Source organism: Elgaria multicarinata, chromosome 2 (genome assembly GCF_023053635.1).
Source record: "Elgaria multicarinata webbii isolate HBS135686 ecotype San Diego chromosome 2, rElgMul1.1.pri, whole genome shotgun sequence".
Lineage (NCBI taxonomy): Eukaryota > Metazoa > Chordata > Lepidosauria > Squamata > Anguidae > Elgaria > Elgaria multicarinata.
In genome coordinates this window covers 66117238-66132448 of record NC_086172.1, presented here as the reverse complement: position 1 = coordinate 66132448, position 15211 = coordinate 66117238, and the positions used below count along the sequence as shown (strand labels likewise).

General features: G+C 41.1%; 2 protein-coding genes across 4 annotated transcripts in view; one reads left to right on the top strand and one right to left on the bottom strand.

Annotated features, from left to right (window-relative positions):
- Window positions 1-3181, top strand: part of LOC134393597 (TGF-beta receptor type-2-like) — a 41453-nt gene extending 38272 nt beyond the window's left edge. Inside the window, exons 6-7 of the mRNA XM_063118653.1 lie at window positions 518-645; window positions 2581-3181. Of these exons, the coding sequence (XP_062974723.1) occupies window positions 518-645; window positions 2581-2790 (338 nt within the window). The 3' untranslated portion in view covers window positions 2791-3181. The remainder of the gene's footprint in view (window positions 1-517; window positions 646-2580) is intronic.
- Window positions 3182-4462: 1281 nt separating this feature from the next.
- Window positions 4463-15211, bottom strand: part of OSBPL11 (oxysterol binding protein like 11) — a 53043-nt gene continuing 42294 nt past the window's right edge. For all 3 annotated transcript variants that reach the window (XM_063116645.1, XM_063116644.1, XM_063116646.1), the window contains 5 exons: window positions 13837-14335; window positions 10957-11143; window positions 9003-9185; window positions 7624-7777; window positions 4463-6221 (listed from right to left, as the gene is read on the bottom strand). In XM_063116645.1, coding sequence (XP_062972715.1) covers window positions 6144-6221; window positions 7624-7777; window positions 9003-9185; window positions 10957-11143; window positions 13837-14335 — 1101 coding nt within the window. In that variant the 3' untranslated portion in view covers window positions 4463-6143. The remainder of the gene's footprint in view (window positions 6222-7623; window positions 7778-9002; window positions 9186-10956; window positions 11144-13836; window positions 14336-15211) is intronic.

Sequence of the window (15211 nt, the reverse complement as noted above, 5' to 3'; positions counted from 1 at the left end):
AAGAACGCTGTTTTAGATCATGCTAAAAAGTCAAAAGGACCAAGTGAAGGAGATCATTGGAGTATCACAGGACTCTAAATGCAGTCATGAAGATTACTGTGTTCCTTAAACTTTTATATTTTTCTTCACATAGCCAGGCTTTAAAACAGTAACAGTAATGCCCTCCTCTCCTGCTAATCCAAAGTGGAGCTATGCAGCATTAGTGTAACTGGACCTAAGTTACAAATGATGAACGTGGAAGGAAGTACAAACGCTGTGAGAATTAGCACCCTTTGCTGTGTCCTACAACATGGCACATTATGCATCCTCCGGAGACTGCAGCTTTTGTCCATAACTGTTTATGAGCTGGGTCTTCCACTCATTTCACAGCTAGCCTCCACTGGAGGTAGTTTTATTAACCACTTCCTGTGAATGTGCTTGGTGGCAACGCAGCAGTGCTCCAACATGCACAGGGTAAATAATACAGGTATGTAAGTTGTTTCCATATCTGAACTACCCCAACACTGCTTCCCTTCAGACGTCAAGAGTTATGAGCTACCATTTGGATCGAAGGTCCGGGAGCAACCCTGCATGGAGGTTATGAGAGACATCGTCCTGCACGGTCGAGGGCGTCCAGAGATACCAAGTAACTGGATGGTGCATCAGGTAAGCCATAAAAGCAGTGAAGAGATAAAAGGCATGTAAAAGAAGAACACTATTTAGGGTGGTATGAATGTAAGAATAGCCTTGCTGTCGAGGCCTGCGACATACTTCTGGATGCCTTTGGGCATGGTGCCACCGAAGGCCCCTTCTCCCTCTTCCCTGCTTTTGCCTCCCCCCTCCTCCCCCCCAAACTCACACCCTCTGCTCCCCGGGCATTCCATTGGCTTTGCTGAGAGACCAGCTCCCTTTGGCTCTTCTCCCTGAACTGTTTCTATTCAGGCCAATTGTTCTAAGACGTTTTCTAACTTTCAGAACTGGCACCTGAGTTTGTTTCTTTTCCTCTTCCCTCCTCACCAACTTTTTCTTTTGTAAACCTAAGGGCAGGCAGAGAATGTCTTATTTACTACTGATCAGTTTTAAGCTATTCTGGAAACCTTTTTGGCTGAAGAGCAAGTTAGAGTCCCAGATTTGAACGTAATGACAACCCTCAATTCAACGTAACACCAACCCCCTGTGAGCTAATAGGGCCACTATGTTGCACCTGGCTCTGGCAGCCAGACCTCAGTATTCTACTGAAAGGTAAAGTAGAGCCTGTAAGCCTGACATTTGCCCACTCCTGCTCTAATCCACGAAAGCTTATGCTATAACATATTTGATAGTCTGTAAGGGGCCATAAGACTGTTGCTTTTGCAGGGGGAGGCTCCAGGTACAATTTTATTTCTTGGAAACAAGGTCAGTTGACACATGCAGCAGAATGAGGCGGCAAAATTTATTTATTTATTTATTTATTACATTTCTATACCGCCCAATAGCCGAAGCTCTCTGGGCGGTTCACAAAATTAAACCAGTTCACAAAATTAAACCAGTTCAAACTACAGGAAGAGATTCCACTTTTGAATGCTCCCCAAGCTAAATAATTCCCTACAAATCGAAAAGTAGCACAGGAGAGGGAAAAAGGTTTTAGCCCTGCCACTTGCAGAAAGTTCTTAAATTCAGGTGGGCATTCAAAAACATAGCACCACCCCCACATACAGTCCGAAGTGGCGCAGTCTATCCTAGTGCCTCTTTCTGCGGCATATGTAGGCCAAGCCTGAGAGGTTATACTTTTTTGTGTAGGCAAACAGATTTTAGATTATAGCTAAGTGAAAAGTCATTAGCTCACTCTGAAGTTACACTGCCAGGAATACCTACTAGAGGCAAAAAAATAAATAAAAAATTAACTACATTTTGTCAGTGGAGGATCAAACTGAATAAAAAATGATGCACAGGGTTGACTAATACTGCACATTACTATCCTTCTGAGAACAAAGTGTCATTTAGCACAAAAACTGTGCGATGAGTAATACCATTGACTCCGGGCAGTGAAAGAAAATACTTTAATAAATGTTCATATTCTTAAGATTTTAGACTTTTATTCACAATTCCTGAGAGTCCAGGTTATTTATTTATTCCTTTAGAATTTTTTTGGATCACCGCTCCGATCAGTGAGTGCTTCGGGTGACGAACAATAAAAATACACCGGTTAGAATACATAAAAATACAAAAAATACTAAAGCATATTTTAAAACTAGTGATTAATAATAATACCTGGCACTAACTATTATAACCTTCACCAGCTGGCTAAAAGACACTAAGGCTGAAGCCAGCATAACTTCTTTGGTGAGGGCCTTCTACATCTGGGGAGCTGTTACACAAAAGACCCTGTTATGAGTGTGCACCAGCCTCACGTCTTCACATGACAACCACAAGTTTTGGGCAGACTCATAGAGGAGGTGATTTTTCAGATACCCTGGCCCTTGAAAATTAGACAATAACTGGAGTGAGGCACAATTAAACTGGGAGTATGGTAATCTTACATCTTCCTTATTTTGATGTCTAATCCTTTCCTTTCTCCCTACCTTCAGCGTGCTAATCTCCATGTTCCTTGTTCAATTTCAGGGAATGCATTTCCTGTGTGACACCATCACAGAATGCTGGGATCATGACCCCGAAGCTAGACTCACAGCCCACTGCGTAGCAGAGCGGTTTAACCTAATGGCACAAACAGATTGTGATGACATCCTCAACAACAACAGCATTGACCATGAGGCAAGCAAAATGGGTAGTCCAAGAGATGAAGATCAAGACACTCACAGAGACATCCAGTGACTGGAGAAATAACAGCTGGACAGACGCACTAACGGCCATGCCACTCAACAAAGATATACCAAATACCAGCACATTTAGATTCATGAATGTATAAAAAACATATATATTTATAAGATCTTTTTATTTACTGAACAAAAGGCAGATCCACTCTATTAATGTTATGTCCAGTACAGTCTATAAATGATTTAATACTTATTTTAAAGGTAAAGTTATTGGGTGAAATCTGAGTATCCCTCTGATGTCAGAAGGCTTCTGTCAGCAGAATGGGGCGATGGGTGATTCCCCCTCCCATCTGTGCTCCCCCAATCCATTCCAGAAGGTTGGGTGGCTCCCCAGAGCACATTTCGGGGGAAGCATAAGGGGCTGCAGGGGGAGGGAAAGACGGTGAAGTTCTATTGCGCAAGTGGAGGCCTGCTCATGTAATGTTGGATGTAATCCATTAATACATACAGCATTTTGCTTTTTTTCTTTAAAAAGAACAATAAAAACACTTTAAAGATTTTTCTTCTTCAACTTTCATTTTTATGAGGGGTAAGGCATAGAGACCCTAGTCTATCACTGGATCACACCAGAAATCGACAGAACTATTAGGTGTTAATAGGGTAAAAGCTGAACTTGCTTATTCTTCTTTAAAATTACATTTTCTAATACGCTTACAATGCTTGAACGATTTTGTTGCTTCACTCAAAGAGCTAAAGAAACCGTTATCAATACCACGTTGGGTCTGCCACCCAACTCTTGATGTGCCTTCTGCAATCTTCCTTCTCCAATATCAATTAGAGAGGATATTTTCTCTATCTCAGCCAGATCCCACATTTTACCTAACCAAAGAGATAATGCCAGATTTCTACAAGAGCCAGCATCTTTCATCATGTTCTTAAAACATACGTACTTCAAATAAGTCATAATGATTTCAGTAGAACAAGTTCCAGGTTCTCTTCTCGATCCTCCCAGAGTGCAGGACACGGAATAATGGGTTCAAGTTACAGGAAGCCAGATTCCGGCTGGACATCAGGAAAAACTTCCTGACTGTTAGAGCAGTACGACAATGGAACCAGTTACCTAGGGAGGTTGTGGGCTCTCCCACACTGGAGGCATTCAAGAGGCAGCTGGTCAACCACCTGTCAGGTATGCTTTGAGGTGGATTCCTGCAATGAGCAAGGGGTTGGACTTGATGGCCTTATGGGGACCCTTCCAACTCTACTATTCTATGATTCAGGTGTGCTAAGGGTTGCAATCTTAAGCCTGTGCCTAACGCACAGAAATGCTACCTGATGTGATTCCTGTTGCAACCCCCTTGACACTATCTTAGATGCCAAAGTGTCCTGTCATTTATGAATGGTTTTTAGGGAGGCCTAAGGAACTCATGTGGAAGGGGAGAGAGGGTACTCAAAAATCCTGGCCCTGTGCATCACTTTGGAGTCCCGCCTTAGTTTACGCTCTAGAAGTATAGTGAGAACTGCTTAAACAACAAATTATTCTGAAGCAGCAGTTATTAGATGGTGGACAAATTTCTCTGTGTATGTATTAAGAGAGGGTTTGGAGCAAGGATTTTCAGGACTCTTAAAAAGCCTCTAGATTCTGAACTGGAAGGTTGGTTTTAAGATAATGAAGCCTAATATTCAATCAGCATTGATCATCTCATTACTATGAAAGCAGACAAAACAAACAGTTCCTTTTGGTAGCTTTATTTCCTTTCCTCTCCATTTCTTACACATGGAATTGTACACTGCTCGCATTAAGATTTCAGTGCATTTCACAGCAAAAAAAATGTACAAGGGAATCTGAACACGTGTGCATAAAACCCCAAACTTCTTTTCTCTGCACGCTTTTCAGCCTTTGTGGAAAATGAGTATTGTTAGTCAACCACTCTTGGATGCATTCCAATATTTCCCTTAATATGGAAGAAAAATAAAATAAAAACACTTGACCAGCACACACACAGTTCGTAAGTTTTCATGATGGTAGGGAGAAGCCCCACTGTTGACAAAACCAGAAGGTGACAGATTATGGTATATACACTGATTGGAAGACTACATCAGAAGAAACAGAGTAAGGCACCACTCTTAGAAAAATTAAGGTAGCTTGTAGTAACAACAAGAATGAAAGCCATAAATCAGTACTATTCTTAATTGCCAGCAATTCTTAGATTTCAATAAAATATCTGTATCATAAAAAACAAGGGACATTTTACCTGAACATGGTTTCCTGATATCAGATTGCATTTGGTTATGAATGCAGTCCCATAGCAAAAAACAAGCCTTTTCAGGTACTATAGAAAAAACAAAGTGACAGTCTTTGTACTCCGTGGGAACGTACAGATGTTGGACTTTGAACATAAAGAGAAGACAAATGAAATTACTTGCCTAGGACAGTCCGGACTCTGTCCCAGAAATGATCCAAAGAGAAAGGGGGGCAGAGAGTTGAAGGAAATTAATACTTTTCTTTTTTCATCTAGGCCTTGGTCTTTAAAGAGATGGAACATCTTCATGGTATTTACAGCATGAAGCAATTATGAGCAGTTTGCTAAGGAAATGACGCTGGGGTGGGGTGGGAGAGGGGAATGTGTAGCTGAAAATTGTTCTGATTTTTACCCCTTGCCCCACATTGCTCTCCACTCAGCTCTTTCGGGGAAGGGGAATATAGTTACAATTCTAATCTATTTTAGAATGCTTTAAAAAAGAAAAGAAAAGGTGTGGCTTACAGGAGTCCCTCATTCTTCCACAGCCATGCACTCATTGCTTTCGAAGAATAATTTTAAGAAGTAGTGCCAAGTCCTGATCCAGATGGTTCGTAACACTGATTCCAAGGTCAAACTTATGAAAAGCTTCTTCTTCAAGATATTCAGCGAGGTTATTTCAGAGCAGCAAAAGGTGTTTTCCTCTTTAAATGGGCACTGAGTAATTCAGAAATGAGTGGAAACTGAAGCACAGATTCTGAAACACTGTTCAGGTGTTACCCCAGAGGTAAATCCACTTGGGCAAAACAGCTCTGAATGCCACTGCTTCTAGATGGAGTCGTTTTGTTTTTTTAAAAAAACCAAACACATCTTAGGCAGCTTTTGCAGTAGTAGAGTGTGCTTAGAAAGAACACAATATACAGTTCAGATAAAATCTTGAGCGCCATATAAAATGTTTTTTGAGGGGGGTGGGGGGGAGATATACCTGGCAAGGTTCTCTCTCTACCTTTTGATTTTCTGCAACTTTAAAGTGCCCTAGTAGTTTTATTCCTTTATGCTTATTTAATTTTGTGCAATTGTATAAAAAAATCCCAAAGGACTCTTAGTGAGATACAGCATTTTGGAAGTTGTGGGGATTAGATAAAAGAGATGAATAATTTTGAAGAAATGCCATCTAGTTTGTGTCCACTTCTTGATTTTGTACAGCAGGCAACCTTTTCCAAAGGGGATTATAATAAACCCAGCCATCGCCCTGAAATTCAAATAGAGAACAAGTTTACACAGTTGAAGAATAATTTTCCATGTAAATTCAATGGTAAATGCTAGTTGTCTTAAGCACCAAACTGTATCTCGCTCTGTACTCTGCTGCTAAGAGACTGAACACAGCCATAGGATCTAAAACAACAGTTCAAAGCTTCAATTAAGCTGCAAGTGTTTGGACGTTACGGGGAACTGTGGCTAGTTTGAGAGCAACACTAAGATCTCCTCCTCATGGATGCAAGAGAGGAGCGGGGAAGGGGGGCTGTGAAAGGTTCACCATGCTTCGTTCTTATAGCTGCTATGATAGAGCAAGAAACAATGGCTTCTCATTACATTTGCACTGAGCCAGTGTGTAGTCTGAAGCTTTGAGATTCATTTCACTCACCATAATGCATAACAAAAAAGCATGATTTCTGTGCCTATTTTGGACCTTCACTTGCGGCACTAGAGCTAGTGCTGCACTTTGGCTAGAAGTCAAGCCAGGAAGTCAGTCATTCAGATCCCATCTCAGCCTCAAACTCAACGAGGGCATTAGACAAGTTACACTCTCTGCCTCCATCACCCCCTCATCTCGCATCAGCAATACGAGGATAATACGGACCCTACCATACGGGACTGTTTCAAAATCCTCCTTAACTTTTATTACTATGAAGAAGGAGCCAAATCAAAGCTACGTGGTCAAGGCTTTCTACACAGGAGGCAATCTGAGGCAGCTTGTGAAGCGCTCTGTATTTAAAGGGAAGGGTGGGCTGGTTCACATGATAGCAGTGAGGGAAAGTAGCCACGGGTTGCTGCCCTCTCAAACAAGCCATGCTGCCCAGGTTGAGACGACACGCCAAGCTGCGCTAGTGAAGATAATTAAGAAAAATCTGCCAGCATGCATGGCGAGGTTAGCAAGCCACCATGGTTTGTTAACCACACTTGCAGTCGCGTCAACCAGGTCAATGAGTGAGACATTAAATTTATAATATTGTTGAGAGTGGGTTTTTTTCCTTATGAAGGTTTTTGACCCATGGGAAAAGTCAGTAAGCGGCGAAACCGGTTCCCAAATTGGACAGAGTTTGCAATATTGCATGATAACATAGAGCACTCCCTCTCTACCACCCCACCCCACCCTATCTCTACCGCTTTCTCTTGTCTTGCACACGCGCACACGCACAGTACAACACAATTCAAAGCAATAAAAAGAGGTATATAATATTTTTATACGTCCAGATGGACTACTAGAAGACACCTCCCTATCACCCAAATACCTTACAGCAGTCCTCAATACATGAGTTGGTAAGTAAGAGTAGTGATTAATAAGCCTACTCCAGGGGAAGCACAGAGCAGCAACTCCATTAGGGGTTAGCAGGCTAGCATTTTAAGCATTCAGCTTCTGTTAAGTTACTTACATCTTTAACAAAGTACTTAGTATGCCACGGCGTGCCTGTCTCAGCCCGGAGCCGCTCCTCATTTCTCTGCCGTTCTTCAAGTGCTTTCTTATGCTCAGTTGCCTTATCAATGTCCCCTTCCCTCAGGGACTCTGTCACATGCTGCCACAGTTTCCTGAATCAAAAAAGTGCAACTGATTTCAAGGTCTTCAGCAGGTCAGTGAGATGCCCGAACCTGTGGCTACTTCACATGTCACAGTAATTCACAGCTATTTTCCTTCTCTCCTCTCAGATCAACAAAAAGGGGACTGAAAGGCACAAGGAAGTGCCACGAGTCCAGAGGAAGGCTGAAAGCACTTTCAAGGCAGTTTAGAATGTATCTGTTACCCAACTGAAGAGTAAGACATATGGGACCGCAACCCACTTCTTAAATTCCTCCATTTCCCATATAAATATGAACTGGTACAAAAAAAAAGGTTCTATTGTCAGCAACTGGATATACTTGGTAAACATTACTACATTTCTCTTCTTTCTCTTCTCCCAGGCATTTTAAGCAGCATTTAATAACGTTAAGTTTGTTTTTAATGGACCCCAGAATTGTTGTTTTAAATGGATACTGTTGTTGTTTTTATACTGTTTTTATGTTTTTTAAAAAATTTGTATACTTTTAATGATTACTATTTTTAATTGTTGTAAACCGCCCAGAAAGCTTCGGCTGGGGGGCGGTATATAAATGTAATAAAATAAATAAATAAATAAATAAATAAATAAATAAATAAATAAATACATGAATTACTCCTTGTATGCAAAATAGGCACAATAGGATCAAGGAGGAGAATTATTTAGTGACACTCGTTAAACAAGAAGCATTGCTAAATAGTCTAGGACAAAAAGGCGTAAGTATGAACAGAGGTAGGTAATGTATACTCCAAGCAGATATATCCAGATAGCTGCTAAAAAAAAAAAGCCACTCAATGTCACAAGGAAAAGCAAACCAGGATCACCGGTTAATGTTAATGCAGAATTAATCCATAACCAGTGGCAGCCAAATACATTGACAAAAAGATCTACCTACAACCATTTCTGGCCCAAGGGTTTTCCCTCTCACTTAAATAATATGTTGGAACCCACAAATGAAAAATTGTAGCCATTTGAAAGTGAATTCAGTAGAAGGAAATGATGAGTGTAGACAAACAGGAAAGCATCCACTACAGAGAGAGAATGCGAGAAAAAGCAACTTTATTTGTAGCCCCTGAAGAAGACCCCAGAAGATATCAAGGTCAAAACGCATTGGGCTTCATTGAAAATAGTGTTATATTTTCCAGGATCTTGAAACACGCTCTCTCTTTGTAGATATCCAATAAGAGGTCATTATGAAAACATAACAGAGCTTCTCTCACCTGGACTCAAATGGCCCTTGTTTCTCAATGGGTCGTACTCGTTTCCTAGTCACAGACAGTTTTGACAAGTCCATGCATTTTGTCTCCCCATTGTTATAGGTGAATTCAAGGATACTATTCCATTCACCTTGCACTCTACAGACCACAGTGTTGGTAGCGTTCTGCTTCACCTCACCAGTGACACTAAAAAAACAGCAGTTAAAAGTAAGATGTGAAACTAGGTAGCTTAGCGCACTCTGTGCATTCATATAAGATCACATTTCACACCATGTTATTCATGTTTAAAACAGAGGAATACATGCAAGTCCTAGTACAGCAGGATTTGGGTGACTACCTCTTGTGATCCATTTGCAAAGCTGTTTTTAAAAAATAATTTCTAATATTTTAGCATGCAGTGAGTTTAAAAAGTTTTTCAAAAGCAATGAAAATAATAACCTAAGAGCCCTCTGATTACTTTTGCACTCTTATCTCTTGTGGCTTTTATATATTGCAGCCAATTCACATTTTAAAAATCATTGCTTAATCTCATGTAGGGGATCATAAAGAGACTCCCTTGATTCAAGCATGTGGCTCTGCAATTAACATTAGAACTCAAGCAAATGAGAATCATGTTATTCAAGTTGTCAAAGGACAACTTCTGCCTCAGCATTACTGTTCAGTATAGATTGGATATTTAACAACAAGCGTCTCTCCAAAATCTGTAACACACTACTTGTTATAGCACTATCAACTAGCAGCAGGATCATTATGGCACCATTTCTTCTCTCTTGTATTTACAGCCATGCAAAAGCTCTGACAAATACTAATCCAAAGACTCAATGCAAATTCTTAAGAACATAAGAAGAGCAGCAACGCTGGATCAGACCAAGGGTCCATTCAGTCCAGCACTCTGTTCACACAGTGGCCAACCAGCTGTCGACCAGGGAACCACAAGCAAGACTTGGTGCAACAGCACCCTCACACCCGTGTTCCCCAACAACAAGTGTACTGCCTCTGATACTACATCTGTGAGATGAAGTAACAACAGTAGAGCTTCGATCCCTCTTGCCACCGCTTTTCTGAGAAGGGTCACAGTTCAATAAACCTTTGGTAAATTTCTAAACCAGCAGGGCAAGGTGGTTTTAGATCCTGAAAAATTGTGAAGTGAAGTTCTGAGTATCTCCAGTAGTGTCAGACTAGGACTGGGAGCCCCAAGTTCAAATCTCTGCTGAGTCATAACGCTCATTTGGCAATTTGTGGCCAATTACACTCTCTCAGTCCAACCTACCTCAGAGAGTTGTTTGTTATGATAAGATGAAGTTGGGGGAGACCTTTGTGCCTCCCTGATCTCCTTGGAGGAAGGATGGAATAAAACGTTTTATTCCATCGTTTTTAAAGAAATAACACACTGTGGAGTAATATTTTGAGACTATTATCGTCTGAGAGGCAAGTCATTCAATGTTGTTTGCTCTCTCCTTCCCTTTTGACTAAAAACTGGAGATTTTCTTGTTAACAAGTTGCTTTACTTGAAATTACTTTCCAGCTGGAATCAAAAGCATTTTACAAAGTGTTTTAACTTCCTTTTGCATGTAATAATAATAATAATAATAATAATAATAATTTATTTCTTTGTTACCCGCCTCTCCCTCTGGATCGAGGCAGGGTACAACACAAATGCAAACGCCATAAAATACATATAATTGATTAAAACATTTAAAAGTAATACATTATTAAAAGCAGCACATTATTAAAAAGCATCTTAAAATTCAACTGGGTAGGCCTGCCGGAAGAGATCCCAAGCTTTCAGGAGAAATGATGAGGCGAAGTGACCTACTGAGGTTAGTAGCAAAACCAGTAGATACAACATGCATTTCTATTCCTAGGTTAATTTAAAATTCATCATTCCCATAAGAAAGTGATTTACAATAAGTTTTGCCCTATACTACATAGAACGCTTGCAAAAAGAAATATTTACCGGTGAAGCTTCCCACCATAGAATGGCTTGGTATGGAAAGTAATACTAGCAGAATATCCTGTTTTTGCACAATTAACACTGACTTTTCCTCCCAGTTCTACCCAAGGGACAGTCAAAATTGACCGAGCATATGCGCATGGCAGAGAAAACGTGTATTCTTCTCCATGTTCCAGAAGACTTAAAATACCTGTGAGACAGAGATAAGTGTTACAACCACAAGAAGGGAAACAATTCACACTTCCCAAAATTACAGAAATCAGAGGACCAAGAAAAATTCGAATAAACTTAGCCTCTTGAAGGTGGTGATATTACAGGCCTTCAAGGGACCACCATCCCCGTTCTGCATCCCCAACAAGAAATATGATATCATTTTAAAGATGACAACAGCTTCCCCTTCTTTGAACTGGCAGAGGAACTCTGCTTAGATGAACAGTGTTCCTGTAAATATCATTAGGGAAAAACACTGATTTACCTCCCAATTTTTCCACTCAGAAGGCTAAATTAGTTTTAGAGTAACAACCCCTCTGGCGCTTCTCCTCTCTCCCAATTTTCTACCTTTTTGATAGCTATGGACCATTGTACGTTGCTATGCCAGCAACGTATTACCTGTCTAACTCAGATAAGTGCAACCACACAATGTTTTATTACAAAAAATACATCCACTGCACAAAATGTTAAGCAAGACTAGTTTTTGATGCTGCCAGTCCTGTGCTGAATACGCATCACCTCTCAGAGGCAACTTCCCCCAACAAACTAGAGTCATAACGCAGACTTTGTTCTTGGGTTACAACTCTGGCTTTTCAGGAGCGAGACAAGCCAGATGTATTGCTAACCAAGCCAGGGATAGAGAATCTTTGTATTGTTTAGCTGTTCCCACTGGCAGGAGGAGCCAAGCAGGAACGATCATGTCATGTTCGCTAACATGCTGGCTTGCTCATGGCAAGCCGGGGCTTTAAAAAAAGCTCTGGGTTGCTGAGACATGTGAACCATCCCAATGTTACAAGCACAGACAACCAGAGGAAGAAATTTGTGTGTCTGAAGTTCTGTGTTTCAGGTCTGAAATTAACAGAAATGTGAAAGGCAAAAGGAAAAGTGGAGAAGAAACAGTTGGGATGGAATGCAATGGATTTTAGGATCAATAAGTGCTTAAGGGTCAGGAAGTGGAGACCATATATGGAGGCACCCTCTGGAAATGAAAACCACAGGCCTTTTCAAATATAAGACATAAGATTACTTAACCATTTCAATAATCTCTGGAATCCTCAAAGCAAGAAGCCAGGTATTTTCTAAAATAAACACTTATGCTGTCAGGATTTTGAAGCAAGTACAAGAGGCTGGCTACATTAGAAAGTTTAGTTGAAAATACCAAGAAGTTTCTGCTTATTTCTTCATGATCCACAGAAGCATTTATTACAGTGACCTCAAATTGGGACTTTCCCATAACAACACAGCACCACTTAAGAGATCTGCACTTCAACGTAAGCTCAACAACAATGGTGAAGGAAATGGCAAAAATAAAAGAAAATGACCCAGGTTACACTTAAACAACCCTTAGCTAGTTGGGGTCATGTGGGACTGAGTGGCCGTACTACTTTCCTCCTGTTCACCCCTGCCACTTTCTTTTTGGATTACAAAGAAACCCTGGTATGCCCTGTTCCTGGGTTGTGCTCTGTGATGTAAGAACCCAGCACTCTTACAGAATTTTAACCCATGGTTTGTTGTTCGTGGGGCGTTCCTGGTTACTTTGGAATCTGGAAACAAAGTGGCAGTGGCAGCAGGTGAGCAGGCGGCCATGCGCTTGCTCGCTTGCTCCCATGCAGCTCCAATCACTCACAGGTTGTCATTATTTTCAAACCAGAAATAGGAAATATATTTTTTTTAAAGTGATGCTGAAGGGAATTCCCACCCACCCGGCCCCAAGTTCTAGGAATAGTTTCCAATTGTGCTCCTGAAGTGGCAGTTAAAAAGGAATTGAAGGGAAAGGCGTCTGCTTATTCTCTAGGTATACATAGCGCATGGAGCTTCCCTGCTCGAGGGCAGGGGCTAGAACGCTCTGTGGACCTCTAGAAAATGCCACCCAGATGTATTGGGCTAAAACTCCCATCACTCCAAGCCAGCATGTTCAATGCTGACTGAGGATGACGGAAGTTTTACTCCAACGTGCCTGGAAGTCGCTAGGTTGCAGAAGGCTTCTCTACAGTGTCCCAAAGTGCAGTGTCTATGAAGAAAAAGGACTCATTATCCTACCCTCAAGCCAACTAGAAATTCCTATTCAGATAAACTAGGGTGACCAGAGACAAAAGAGGGCAGGGCTCCTGCAGCTTTAACTGTTGTGATGAAGAGGGAATTTCACCAGGTGTTGCATGCATACAAATGACACCTGCTGAAATTCCCTTTTCAATACAGCTGTTAAAGATACAGGAGCCCTGTCCTCCTTTCTACATGGTCACCCTATAGGCTAAACCCATTATTTTGTCAAACACCAATGTGAGCCTTTACAAAAAAAAATCCCATTTATCAAGTCTTTGGATTAGCCCAGATATAGACAACATGAAGTACTGTCTCCCGAATCTCTGCTTCTGATATTCAAATAATACTCGAACCAGGTAATAACTAATATTCAAATAATACTCGAACCAGGCAACTAGTGGCCCTCCAGATGTTGGCCAACTGTGATCTAAGTCACCAACTCATGATCTCCAAGATAGACCATGGTATCTGACAAGCTTGCTCACCGCTAGGATTAAGATGAATGGTATAGGCAATCCTCAAGACATCAAAGATGTTTTATATGAAGTGGCTTTCATAGCGATCAGGCTTGTATTTCCAGTTAATTCATTACACAAATGGGAGGTGGTCAATGACAACATTTTCACTCACCTTCTCCAACCATAGTCACTCCTATTGACATGCCTAGGAATTTACTTTTTGTCCAGACATGAGCATTAACACACATCTTCCTCTCTCCACATTCTGCATAAAACCCTGAGACTGGAGGATGATGAGACACTTGTTCCGCTACAAATCTGACTGTGTAACTGTCCAACTCTGCTTGGTCCTGTGACTCCTCTGAGACAGTCACTTGCTCAGAGAGGGACTGGGAAGAAGAGTTACTATTTGTGTCAGATGGCACGTGGCTCTTCGCCATCTTCCACGAGCAGTGAAACGTTTCCCCGATGATCGGATTGTATGGTTTTTTCGCAATTGCTCCTTTGCGACCTTCATGAAAAGAAGTGAGGTAATACTCAACAAAGCGGATCATCCTCTCTTCGGGGCTGGTGCCACTTGAAATTGCAATGAAGAGATCTGGATGGGACATGAAGTCGGCATACATTTCCAACAAAGAGCGTTTCTCTAAAATAAAAGTGGGAAGAACCACCTGCAATGAGGAGAGAAAGTTATATTAATTCAAACACCGAGGACACATAAAACTTCAGCTATAAAGCAAACAGATGATGGGGAAAGAAACATATAATACTTTTTGTAACTGAAGTGCATAGCACTAGTACAAACACAAGAAAGGCTTTTTAGAGAATGCAGTCATAGTATAAATGACAGTGGTAGATTGGCTGCTTTTAATTTTTTTATATATATTACCTCTTTCATAAGGCTTGTACACAACCAGAAGATAACAAATACAACTGAAAACCTTGTAGAGCAGCATCCTCCAGCCTGGTGACCCCCAGATGTTTTGGATTTCAACTCCCATTAGCCCTAACCAGCTTAACCAATTGTCAGGAATCCGGGGAGGGTATGGGCAGTGGCTTGGCTGCGCTCCCGAATAGCCATCACACCCTGCTGTGCAAGAGCGGCAGGGGGTTCTGCCATTCTTGCCCTACAGCTGTCTAGCTGGCCAAAATAATCCATCATGACCACCAGATGACACAATAACCCATGATGATTTAAATAATCCATTCTGCAGACCATGGGTTATTAGAGTGGGTTATTTTGGCCAAATAAGCCATCGTGGGTTGAAAAATATCCCATCAGATGACACGATAACCCACAATGGGTTATCATGACAATCGAATGCAGCCACCATGAAAATTTCATGTTCTCTCTCTCTCATGAACACACTTAAAATGTGTGGATTCCAAAAGGAAATGAAGAGGCTTGTTTCAATTCATTTAGAAGGCATGTCTTCAATATGAGGTTAGAGTGGAGGGGAGAGAGTTGGTGTGGTTTTTTTGCTCCTCTATTGGTGTGATTGATAAAATCCAAGTTAATTAAGCTCTTTGGAGAAATCCAGATGTAG